General features: G+C 38.4%; 1 protein-coding gene across 1 annotated transcript; it reads right to left on the reverse strand.

Annotated features, from left to right (window-relative positions):
* Positions 1-7,054: 7,054 nt before the first annotated feature.
* Positions 7,055-8,614, reverse strand: LOC106491802 (interleukin-8-like). Its single transcript, XM_013951493.2, has 3 exons — positions 8,551-8,614; positions 7,942-8,077; positions 7,055-7,142 (listed from the first exon to the last, which is right to left on the reverse strand). Exons 1-3 carry the CDS (start codon positions 8,612-8,614, stop codon positions 7,055-7,057), a joined length of 288 nt encoding a protein of 95 aa, XP_013806947.2.
* Positions 8,615-12,534: the final 3,920 nt, after the last annotated feature.

Here is a 12,534-nt window from a genome sequence, read left to right on the forward strand (position 1 = left end):
TCTAATTAATACATCAGTTACATTTGAACTGCTTGATCTCTCTTGGATATGGTTTTGGAAACAGAGACAGCAAAGGAAATAGATAGAATTAGCAACAGTCTCAGAAAAAAAGCAAAGGTAGTAAAGTAGCAGGAGGGGATCTGTTGCCTGGCATTTTCCTCAGGAAGTTTTTCTTTCTTTTGATCCATGAAAAACTCCAAGGCATATTTTTCCTTGACCTTTGTTAGATTGGTGACTCAATATTGTCGCTGGCCCTGTACAGGGGGCAAGTACAAAGTGAATGGTTAAGAAACTTACTGATGGAACCATGACCATTAGCAGGAACTACAAGGAGATCAACAGTTAGAAATTTGTGCTCACTTGTGCAAGTCTGTTAATGACCTATTTTTACTGTATCATCCAACTGACATATGTAAAAAGCCAAAAAAATCCTGTGTTTACAGCTTTGCTCCAACAGAATGGACGTATGTGTATGTCCAACTTCAGGACAGTTGAGGTCTGACTTTCCCCATTTACACCAGTGAAAAATAATTAATTTAGAAATGCCAGCTGTAGCTCTAAATTATATGTGGAAAGAGAAAATGAGTCTTTGAGAGCTTGATTTTTAGAAGTGTCAAACACTTACAGATTCTGCTGTCTTCTTAACAGATGTGCTTGCGCATGGTACATATGGCCTTTCGGGTGGCTTAACTCACAGGGACTGTATTAGAGCCAGGAAATGATTTTAATCCCATGATTGATCCTCAGTCATTTAGCAATATTGATTAAGAGAGAGCTGTTGGAAAGAATTATGAATGCCTGCAGAGGGAGAGCATTTTTCATGTCAAGATGTTACACAGCTGGCCTTTTTAAATAGCTTTGCCTGAAGCTGGCCTAATAAAGAATACACAACTTACTTGGCCAAAATAGCCTTTACGGTCAGCCAGACCCACGAAGAGTGGGTTCCAGGCACACTTGTCTGCCATCTTTCAGAGTAGATCTGCAAAGAAAGAAACAAAAAAGGTCAAGGTAAATGGATCCCTCCCACTCTCCTAACATTTTTTATGTATCTTAGATATTTGGCAATAAAATAAATGAAGGAGCTGGTCCAAACTTTTGTTTATTTAAGATGCTTTATATTTTCTAATTAGTAGTTCTGTGAGTACTGGGGGAAAAATGGTTTCATGTGAGTCTGTCCTATAGTTTGATTATGAACGACAAACGGATTTTTTTCTGAACTTGGGCATTTATAATTTTTTTCTTCAATGTAAACTATGTAAAATAATGGAAGAGCTTATGATGCAACTTCTTCTGATGAATCTAGTGGAATTTTTATACAGTCCTCTTCTCTATCTGGCCATAGTTTAGCAAATCTTTTAGGAACTTTATTATCTTGGAGACATCTTTATTTTATCAAACCTGGCTGAAATTACTGATTACTGGTGAGATAGAAGTGGACAACATGCACGATTCTGCACGGAGGGTTTGATCCCACAAGTATTGTTTGCTTATGAAACCATAGTGAAAACAAAAAAAACCGTGAAAGCCCCCTTCCTCCATTTCTGTATGTGCATTCACTCAAGCAATTTGAATATTTCCTGCTATGATTTTATATGTATGCAAACTTACTTTGTACCCACATGGATTTTACAGTTTCAGTTTAAGTCCCACACCAACACATTTTCTCTCAAGAAAATGCTCAGTATGGAATTCTGTCATAAGGAATAACTTTCAGCATTTCAAAACTTCGTCACTTGTAGGTCAAGTTAATGGAAATTATTTGAATTCATATTAATGGGGTCAGCATTACATCTTTGATTGTTTATTGTACAGATTACTAATTATTCCCCTGATGTGTGTAGGGGGAGCTAATTCTGTCCTCTGACATTGGTCATAATTAAGATATTAGCATAGAGAGACTTTTAAAATTGCATCTGGAGGCGGCTTGTAACATTGTCAGGAAACTAGCTAGTTCCTTCAGATAAAAGGCTAATCTTATATTTAGCATGTATTGAGGCGTCACAGGGAATATGTAATTCCATCCAAACTACATAAGTGACAAAGGTATGAAATGCAAAGTCATTTTCTTCCAGTGAAAGAAAAGTGGTATTTTGCAAAAGTACTCACATGGTTTCCACCTTTTTGCAGTGAGGTCCACTTCGATTTAGTTTAGCATTCTGAATGGCCTTGGGAGGGATGAACTTGGAATGAGTGTTTATGCACAGGCATTGGAAGTCATTTTTCCCTGTCTTTGCCAAGGCCTTAGCTGTGAAAGAAAAATGCAATTATGGCTGGTTAAATGGATCAAATCAATTTTTTGAACCTATGACGCAAAGAACATTACTTTCTGTCAATCCTGTTTTTATTAATCATAGACAATATGATTTTCTTAAGACTTTTAGATTAAAAAAATTACCTGAATCTGCACAGCAACAAAAGTTTAATTTTCAGAGCTGCTGGTATGTAGATGCATTTAAAATTAAATTTACATCTCTTCTTTAAGTGAAAATGCGTACATGTTTTCATAGTGCACTTGTGCCTGGCCAGATTCTGTACCTAAATAAAATCACTTTAAAATCTAGATCATCAGCTGTGTCCACATATTCTTTACTAGTTTCTGCCATGATCATCTGTTATATTGTTTATTCTCTCCTCCAAACTGCCTAGTTCTTGCTTTTAGGATGCACGGTCCTTGGCCTGCCTACCAAGAATAAAAGCACAAATAGGAAAAAGTTGTCATTCAGAAAGGAAGAGATACATGGACACATTTAGAAAAAGGGTCCTGTCCTTGGCCAAACATTTCTTCTTAGGTCTAGGCATACATTAAATATCACTTTCCTGACAGAAGTGGATTTTCCCCCCAGAAATTGCCACGGCGTCCCAACACATGCTAATACAAACACTGCTTTTTACTTACGAATGACAAAGCTTATTGAAAATTCAGATCACTTGCAAAAAATAATAATGATCAGCCAGAGAAAAGTATTCTTGATGGAACCATTCTCCAAAACTCTAAGAGTTAATTAAGCACAGTTATACTCAGAGCTGTCCAGGATGTAATCATGTCAAAGCTAGTTTGTACCATTTGCCCAGAGCTTTGAGCAATAAGTGTTGCAGAGTTGCTGAGACAGGAAGAGAGAGAATGTCTTTGCTGCTGGAAGAGAATTTTTCATACAGTTATGGAGCAAACCTTCAGAGTTCACTGCCCTTCAGATCTCTTTCTTTAGCCCTTTCATCTGATTTCCCATGACATTTTCTTTCACAACTCTCTATCTTTGTGATAACATGACTTCATAAATTGATTCTCCAGATTTTTGCTATATATGTTCGGTGCTATGGTTTCTTTGCAATACAGGAATTTATGCTAGAATAGGCTATCAGTAGTCTTATTACACAGACTTCTTTTGGGATGAAGGTAAAAGTTTTCTGTTTAACAAACAAGTTGCTATTTCCAAGGGATGTGAGGGAAGGATATACGAACTACACACTTATGTGTGTAAATATCCCTTCTAAGACCTAAGTTCTCACAGAGGTGATGCCACTGATCTGCCATTCCCAGAAATCTGCAAAAGCCGGAGGAGGGAAATATTTTGCATGGTGAGTTACAGCTCAAAAATATCTCACCTGATATAATGGCAGGTGATTTCAAACACTGAGATGCTACTGGTCTGTAAAATCGTCTTAATGCACAGTCATTTTTACCCTGATAATGCAGTGACAAGACAGCTATATACCATCTGTACCTTTTGAAGACCTAAACATTTAGATGCTTAGCAGAAGCCCAGCATAGGATTTGGATGGACACAAGCTGTAGCAATAAGCAGAGGAAAAAACTGAGCTGCATTTAGTGAGAAGGAAGGTGGCTGGACAGAAATACTGTGCATGCACTAGATTTTGTCGTCTAGTACAGATACAGTTCTATTTCCCTTCACCACATACTGGCTTGAATTTGGCTGCACATGTTTCATGTTATCTCTTTTATATTGCTTAGAGGAAGGAGGTAGTTAAAGCCAACTGGTTGACTTCTAAGTGTCTCAACTTAAAAATATTTTGCCCAGAGAGTTACTCATTTCATAGATTTCAAGTTCAACTTTGAAGAGAAAGAAGTGGCAAAAGAAGAGGCAACACAGAAGTTCATCCCACATTTGACAAAGGTATTCATCAAGTCAGAAAAGGTGCAGTGCTTCTCTTAGTTTGTGCTGGGTGTCTGAGAGCACTGAAACGTGTTTTTGGAAGCGTGAGGATTGTTAGTTTTTTCCTAAGAAAAGCATCCTGTGAGTGCATGTAGAATAGAAATACAGTATTTAATTATTTCTAGCCAACCTCTGAATCATTTCACTCTGGTGAGTGAAAACCTGTGGAGAAAAGAAGAGACATGATTCAGCTGCTGCGCAGGCAGATGTCCTGGCTGGGGTCCTGGGAGCACAGCCATTACAGACATTTTGGACAGAAGCATTTGTGACAAGAGCCCTTGACCCTGATTCAGCTCCCAGTAACATGACTGGGATACTACTGGTGAAAAAGGTTATGCACTTAATGTATACATCCATATAGCACTGATATTGGTGCCAATCCTGTAAGATGATACACACATGCTCTTATGGGTGTGTGTGTAAAGTGGGTCTGTCTGTGGTTCTTTCCCACCTCTCCCCGTTCTTGACTGGTATTTCTGACATGCTTGCCTCTGAATTAGATTTCTGAATGAAGCCAGCTTGTAAAAATCAGTCAGAAACTGGCAAGTCCTCCTATTTTAAGACAAGTCCAAACAACACATGGCCTCTCGAGATATTTTGCCCTCTACATTCTGAGGATGAGATCTAGCAGTCTGCCTAATGCAATGCTATGGGACAGGGGCAGAGGTGGGGCTGAGGGGCAAAGTGTGGTTGGCATAGTTATCATATTGCACAAAAGATTGCTCAAGCAATAGCAGAAACTCCCTCTTTATCTTCTTGCACCATGAGTAAACATACCTGCTTGTGCAGAATACGGAGTAGCTCCTTACTGGAAGAAAAACAAGTATCAGAAGATTTGCTCAACTTTCTCATTTTCTCTGGCGTTTGCTGCTTGCATTTCAACTATTTCTTTGCATCACTGTGTCACAGACACATGGCTGTACAATCTGAACCCTATTTCTTAGGATTTCCTCCTGATGTAGTCCTCCCTCCCCTCTGGAATTAGGGAGGATGGTTAATGACTTCCTTAATGTCTGTCAGGTATCCCTGAATACTTGATGTTAATAAAAAGGCTTGTTTAGTGCCAAATTCTCAGGTAATGTTCTGTCTGAGCCCCACCACTGCTATAGCCTGGGAATTTCTGTGACTAACCGTTATTTATTCATTACTTTGTGAATTTTATTGGCACTCAAGATTATTACCTGTGACAGTTCAAGAACAATCACCCAGACCACTGAAAACACTGAATCTGGCAGAAAAAGAGGAAGCAAGTCAATCACTTTCCTTTACATTACTTCCTATTGAAAATCATCTGTATTCTCTGGAGGCAAGCAGTTGCTGTGATAATGAGCTGTCCCCTCAGCTCAGCTGCCACTTGTCCTTGTAAGACCCATTCAAGAGATACAAAATGAGAAAAAATTCATCCTCTTTTTAATTCTTTATTTAAATAAGAAAATTAATAACATACAATATGGAAATAAAAACATTGCAACAAGCATTTCTTAGGCACATGAACATCAATGTTTTCCAAAAATAAATAAATAAATAAATAAATAAATAAATCCAACTACATTCTTATGCAAAAGTATAAATTAAGTAATTAATATCAGAGAAACAATATTAAACATCTAATAGAATCCAAATAAATAAATAAAGTTGTGCTTTTTTAAAGCAAAGTATGGCATTAAAATATGTATTCAAACCTTCCCAACACTAGTTCATAATATCTTGAAAATGATGACACAAAAACTAATGCCTCATGAATTTTGGCCTTCTATTTCTGAGAACCGCTATCTTCTGGTCAGTAGCCCACCCTCCGAATGATGGTGACCTAGGCACAGTTGATGCTGCCTAGCTGTGCATACTAGGAGAGAAGTCATTCTCTCTCACCAAGTCACTGCTCTGTTGCTAATCTATTAGCAAAAAAAGGAGGGTGTCATTTAGCAAAAGCTGTGCTGAGAGTGCACTGCACTAATACAGCTATGTTTAGCAGAAATAACTTCAAAATCATCTCTCTCTCCTTTAATAAGTCATTTTTCTGTCTGTGTTTTCAAGTTTAAGTGGTTTCTCTCTCACACAATGAGAGCTCTTAAAAAAACTTGAAGTACTGCTTTCAAATAAGGATGCAAACAGGGAATGCATACTATCCAGATGCTGTTAAAAGTGTGAATGCAGGAGGTAGGAGGAGGTCAGTTGCCTGAAGCTTGATTGATATGTCTCCCATTTTGCCTTCATGGAGGAGTTAGGGCATTTTTCTTCTTTGCCTTAGGACACTGTCTCAGTGTTGCCATTTGCCCTGCAAAGAAAGAGACAGTTAAAACTTGCCGATGAAGCTGCTATCACTCACTGGAATCAGGTGAAATCAGCAGCTAAGGGTTTGTGATTCTGTGTCCAAGCCCCTTAAAAGCTTTTACTGAACCTGAGGGAAGCTGATACATACTCATCTTTCCACAAGTATTCAGTAACTCGGTGGGCTTCTGTGGTTTGATGCCTCACTTAATTACTGTTGGGCCTGATTTCTCCCTCACTCATCTAAGTGCTATTAATTTAGACTTATTCTTGTTTTAAACCACTGCAAGCAAGAGTAAAGCCAGTCAGTTAATGCCTGAATTTCCAAAGAGCTGAGCACCTGAGCTGTAGGTTTTCAATATGTTTCTGCCTTACCAGACCTGTAGCTAACATTTACAGGGAGTGTGTGGCCCAGTAAGGGATTGAACCTAATGCTATAATTAAAGCTCAAAACAATCACTATATGTGTCCCAGTTAAGAGATACAGTGAACAGAAAGGATAGCAACTGCCCTGAGGAGACATAATTTTTGAACAGTTTATGCTGTGCGTGTTTGCTACCTCTTTTATAGTATTATTTTTTTTTAGTAAGCAGTTCTCATTGAGAACAAAAGACTCACTTGTCCAGAATTGCCTTGATGATCAGCTTCACCCATGGAGCAGTGGGTTCCAGACACACTTCTCTGCCATCTTTCAGAGTAGCTCTGCACCAGAGAGAAGAAAGGAAGGCAAAAGATCAACTTGGTGAATTCCAAGGCAATTCTCCCTTTCTCTTAACGTCATCGCAGTTTTCTTAGTTTATGCCAGGATAGCAGGTGTGCCCTGACATGTTCTATTTTACTTTAAGCTGTGTCAACTGAAGCTGTAGCCTAATACGTAGTTTCTTAAATTATTTCATATCTTCTTGTGTCTGTTTGAATGTATTCAATCACTTGTAGGATTCTATATGGTTTCAAAATTGCTCGAATCTTCACATAGTTTTGTTTGTATTCATAATGGATTTTAACTGAGGGGTAAATTTTTCCGTTTTCACTCAGAAACCGTACTGGCTCTTCCATAGGAATTTTGTCACAGTAAGGCTTCAGGAATTGTGACTGGATTTTATGATTTGCAGGCTAGTGGAATTTTCTTCATTGACTTGGGTAAAAGTGTGTTCATTTTTTGGCCTAGTTCATTAAAATACATGTTTTATTCACTTCATCAGCACAGCTCAGTGTGTTTAATTCTCCTCTCTTATGCTGGTGGAATTCAGAATTTTGGAAAATTTAAGGTTTAAGTTGACATATTGCACTGAGTATTGAAAATGTAAACATGGAGATTGGCAAAAATGTCCTATAACAGGTAAAGAAACATTTGTAGGAGCAATGACTGTTACAGCTCTGGATTCTGAGTAGCCGGGCCTACTAGCTTGTAACACCTTTCAGAGAACAACCTCATCATCACTCATGTGAAAGCTGTTTCCTTCTTGTTAAGAAACAGAATGACTACCGCAGAAGTACTTACATGACTTCAACGTTCTGGCAGTGTGGTCCGCTTGGGATGAGGTTCACATTCTGAATGAACTTGGGATGGATGAATTTGGAATGGGTGCTTATGCACTGGCATCGAAGTTCAATCCCTGAACGTGCCAGGGCCTTACCTGTAAAACAGGAATAGGAAATAACAAAAAAACATGGTAGATATGTAGGCTGTCTCACTATTGGCACAGGAAACACAGCATGTTCTTTTTCTTACAGTATTAGTAGTCATAATTCTCTTTCTTAGGAGTTGGAGGACTTGAAAAAATTGCCTTCACTCATTCTTTTAGGCTACCTAATAACAGTACCTATCCAAAAAATGACTGTTACAGCAGCTAGTGGTTTAGAGAAATGCAAAAACATAGCTACTGAATGCCAGCAATTGTAGAACTATGTTTTTATATGGCCAATCTCTGCTGCATCAGATTATATGTGGACTTACATCCTTTCACCTGAAAATAAGATCTGACCTCCAATTCTTTTAATATTTGAGGCACAAAATTATTTGCTGCACTTTTAAGAAAGCACAATATCTCTCCCTGTCAGCATTCACACTAGCAATTAGTCATGAAAGTTTTAGGAAGGACTTCTTTACCTTTTGTTCCAACCACGGAGATTAGGAGAAGAGTCAGAACAGCGGCAACAACCTTGCCCTTCATGATGGTGCAAGAATATTTCTCCCTTGCGTCTCCTGACTCTGGTTGTATGGAGAGGTGAGCTCCTATAGCCCAGAGGGTGGCTTATGGCTGTGCTCTGGGACCTACCTTGTTTATATACCGGCTTGGCCTCCTGCCTGTACTCCAGCATTGCATGTGGGTAGTACCAGTGGAAACTCCTGAACGTGTAAGATGCTATCATAAAATGAGTCACACTCAAGTGGGTAAACCCCTCTCCCTCAATGACCATGATGACCATGCTTTTCATTAACAGAGAACTCATTATTAATTAAAGAAATATAAAAATGTAAAATACGTCTAATAGTGCCCTGCGGTTAGCTTCATGGAATGTATAGATTTTTGTAATACTCATTTTCTTGAGTATTGTGACTATTGTGATTATTTTCTTCTGTACCTTCATACTTGTTTCTATTATTATTATGTTATGTTGTATGACTTTCCAGTTCTGGTGGAAGGCATATGATCTGTGACATTCCATCTGTGTTTCGTTGTGTTTTTTTTTCTCTTTTATTTTTTAAGAACTGGTAGAACTATGAACTAATATCATTTCTAGAACTGCTAGATGTCTAGGAATGTGTAAGAAAAGGTCAAGTGTATATGATACTTATCTCTAGTATTCTCCCACTCTGAGCCTAGTTTCATTTGATACCCCCTAGTTCTTTTATGGGGAAAGAGCGAGCAATCAGTCATTATCCCTCATCTCCATCCCCTCCATAATTTTATAGACCTCTATCACATCTTCTCCGGATTACCTGTTTTTACAAAATGTTGTCCTGTTGCCTGGTAGGAGCATGGTTTGATTGTTCATTCTTATCTCTGGATTTGTTTTTCCTGCAAACTATTACCGTGAACAGCAAACATTTTACAGAAATGTAAATGAGTGTATCAATGGAAATGCATACATACAGAAAGAAAGTGGAAGTGTGAATTCCCATTGCCCCTGGAGTGTAGAACTCTCTTTTCCAAATAAACAAAAGAAACTATTCTTTCCTGTTAATTTCAGCGGTATAATGATTGCTTCTGTACTATACGTGCAATGAAGGTGATACGGTGTTCTTTGTGTAAAACTTGCTGCCTGTTGTGTTTTAAGGAAACATTATTTCTGCCTTCTTGATCCAGACAGATAAGTTTGTGGCTATTGTACCTTGTTACTACTCAAATACAAAAGAGAGGGCTTATATATCTTACTTCTGTCATGTATGATATAATGATTACGGTATAACAAATGTTGATACAGTAATATATGGAGCATATATGGAGCATATATGGAGTAGTATATGGAGTATATGGAACAACTGAGGAGAGAGAGTGCTGGAGCTGGTGTTGGAACAATCAGCTTTCAGAAAACCCACATCAGGAAATGCAAAGTTCCTTTCATGGTTACAGAGAGAAGTCAGAAAAGACGAACCATAAATGAAAAGAGCATATGTATTGTTGTTAAACTCTCGTAATTTGGGGGAAAGAAAGGAATTGTTTGGATTCATTTACAAGGACCCAGTTTTGGAAAAGTGAGGCAGATAATACCAAGAATTAAAAGCTGCTGAATTTTTAATACATACAGTCTCTTACTGAAAGGAACAATTCATAAGCCTTAAATGTGAGTATCATAAACTGTATCTGGCAGCCTCCAGTTGAATAAGCATTTTCTTTGTCCTAAGTGTCATAAATATGGCTTTTGAAAAGCTTGAACTCTCTTGTCATAAGAGCGCGTAACCTGGAGCTTTACATGTCTGTATACTCCTGGGGCTGCTGGGGTATTTCTTTCCCCTGGAGACCCCTTTCACTGCTTTGTCCTCATCTCCCTCAGTGATTGCTCACTGATGTCTGTAGAAATTCCGCCTCTCTGCCTAAGATTTTAGATCCAAACATTTAAATATCATTTAGAAATAGCTGAATAGCTGAGTCAGTGAAAATGACAAATTTTTTTTTTTTAACATGAGGCTCAGCAAGAAAGGGTAGTCCAGCTTGAGCTTTAGGTTTTCTTCTGACAAACTCCTGCTCTTATTTTCTTACCCTTCTGTGACCCTGTATGCAAAATCTGTGCGTACTTGTGACCTGCAAAGGGGAAAATGTTTCAGATTCTTTGCTTCCTTGCCTGGCAGCCTGGATCTTTAGTTTCATCTGTATTTTCTCTTGGCTGTGAGACAGCCTCTACTGTGAACCATACCTAAGACAACTTGACTGACTTGAGATGGCCAAATAGAGCATTCATCTGACAGTTACAAATACAAAAAGATACCCTTAATTATTTCTTAATCTAAAAGCAACAGAAAAGTCAAGATTTTAAGTTTGCAAGCTGTGACATTGAAAGATTTTTGTATGAAAGATATGGAATAAACTTCTGTAAATTAATATGCTAGATATGTGTTTGACATGTTAGATATATGTTTAGTACCTGATCTTCCTGATGTGCTTCAGTAGTGTTTGGATCGGCCCTCTACATGTGTGCCCAACTAATTTGTTTTCTTTTGTTAGCTGTTTAATTAATATGCGATTCTGAAAGCCTAACTCATTCTGATGAGCCCTTTCCAGGAAGAGCTCACTGAAATTCTTGTAGTTTCCTGTGCCCCTCTTCCTGAAGCTGTTTATGCTTGACATTCAAAACCATTAACAGGAGTGGAAATTGCATTCATTTGTCTCTAAAAATGCTGGAAATAGAATGTAGTGTATTTCCTAGAGCCGTCTTCTATTTGGGCAGGTGTTACAAAGGTCAGTGTGGAAGTGACTTAACAAGTTGGTCATGAAGTTGCACAAAGTGTTCTGAGAACAAGGAACAGAGGCAGAACTGTGCTGTCCCACAGCAATACTTCCGCACACTGCAGGAGGTAATGTTCCCTACTCCTGTATTTTCTGTGTGGCCCCGTGATTCTTGCTGCAGAGAAATAGACTTTCAACACCTAGGCTGGTGAGTAGTTTTTTCCACTTACACTGATGTTGAAATCTCTGCTTTGAAGGCAGGAAAAGTGCCTCTCAGTTCTCTCAAGAGAGGATGTGGAATGTGGATCTTCCCCCTGCACAAGCAAATGTTCCCGCAATAGACAATTATATAATACCTCTGAAACCAACACTATCACTTCTTGCTGTGCGCTTTTTGTTAGTCAGCTGAAGTTCCCCTTGTTCATGTTGCTGGTTGTTCTGGATCTCAGTCTAATGCATTTAATACTCCCCATTCCCTGTATAGGAATTTTTTTCCACCCTTTTAGCTGGGCACCTAAAATTTATTGATGATGAGGTTGAGCATTGCTTCAGCAGTCCCTGAGCCTCAGTCGGAAGATTTATTGCTGACTCAGAACTTTATTTGCAGTTTTCAGCAGTCGAAAGGAGTCCAAAATTACACTCCTTATTGTGCCCTATGACCTATTCACAATACAATCAAATCTCATTTACAGATCAGTTTTGATGGAAAATATCTGTCTTTGTATATTCCTGGGATTTCCCTGTGTATGTAGTTACTGTGTAGGAAATGAGGTCATCTCCATAAAGGGAAGTAGTATTAAGAAAAAAACGTGGACAGGATGCTGCCTGAAGTGTGATCAAGATATTCATGCTGATCAACATGCAGCTACTTCTTCAGAGAAAAAGTGCCCACTGTGGTTTAATTGCATTAGTTGCATTATTAAGAGAAAAATTTACAGTAAGATTACTCAGGGACTTTCCAGTGTTTCAGGCAGTGTCATCATACGTTGTCTTGCAAGTTGTTTGTATTAAATAATGCTTTTTATTAATCATCTTAAGTAACAGAAAACCAATTACAATATATGGACCAAAGAGCTTCTCAAACAAATATTTTATTTAGCTTGACAAAGCAAAGACTTCCAGTAATCACAGAATCACAGAATGGCTGAGGTTGGAAGGAACCTTGAGATCATCTACTCCAAAGCCCAACTCAAGCAGGGTCAGCT

This window comes from Apteryx mantelli, chromosome 5, assembly GCF_036417845.1.
Source record: "Apteryx mantelli isolate bAptMan1 chromosome 5, bAptMan1.hap1, whole genome shotgun sequence".
Classification (NCBI taxonomy): domain Eukaryota; kingdom Metazoa; phylum Chordata; class Aves; order Apterygiformes; family Apterygidae; genus Apteryx; species Apteryx mantelli.

Excerpts from the sequence above, each read along its gene's own strand:
- LOC106491802 (XM_013951493.2), bottom strand. The coding sequence starts at position 8,614 with ATGAAGGGCAAGGTTGTTGCCGCTGTTCTGACTCTTCTCCTAATCTCC. Across the intron at positions 8,078-8,550 it reads CTCCGTGGTTGGAACAAAAG|GTAAGGCCCTGGCACGTTCA; the intron begins GTAAAGAAGTCC and ends CCTGTTTTACAG. Across the intron at positions 7,143-7,941 it reads TGCCAGAACGTTGAAGTCAT|AGCTACTCTGAAAGATGGCA; the intron begins GTAAGTACTTCT and ends TCTCTGGTGCAG.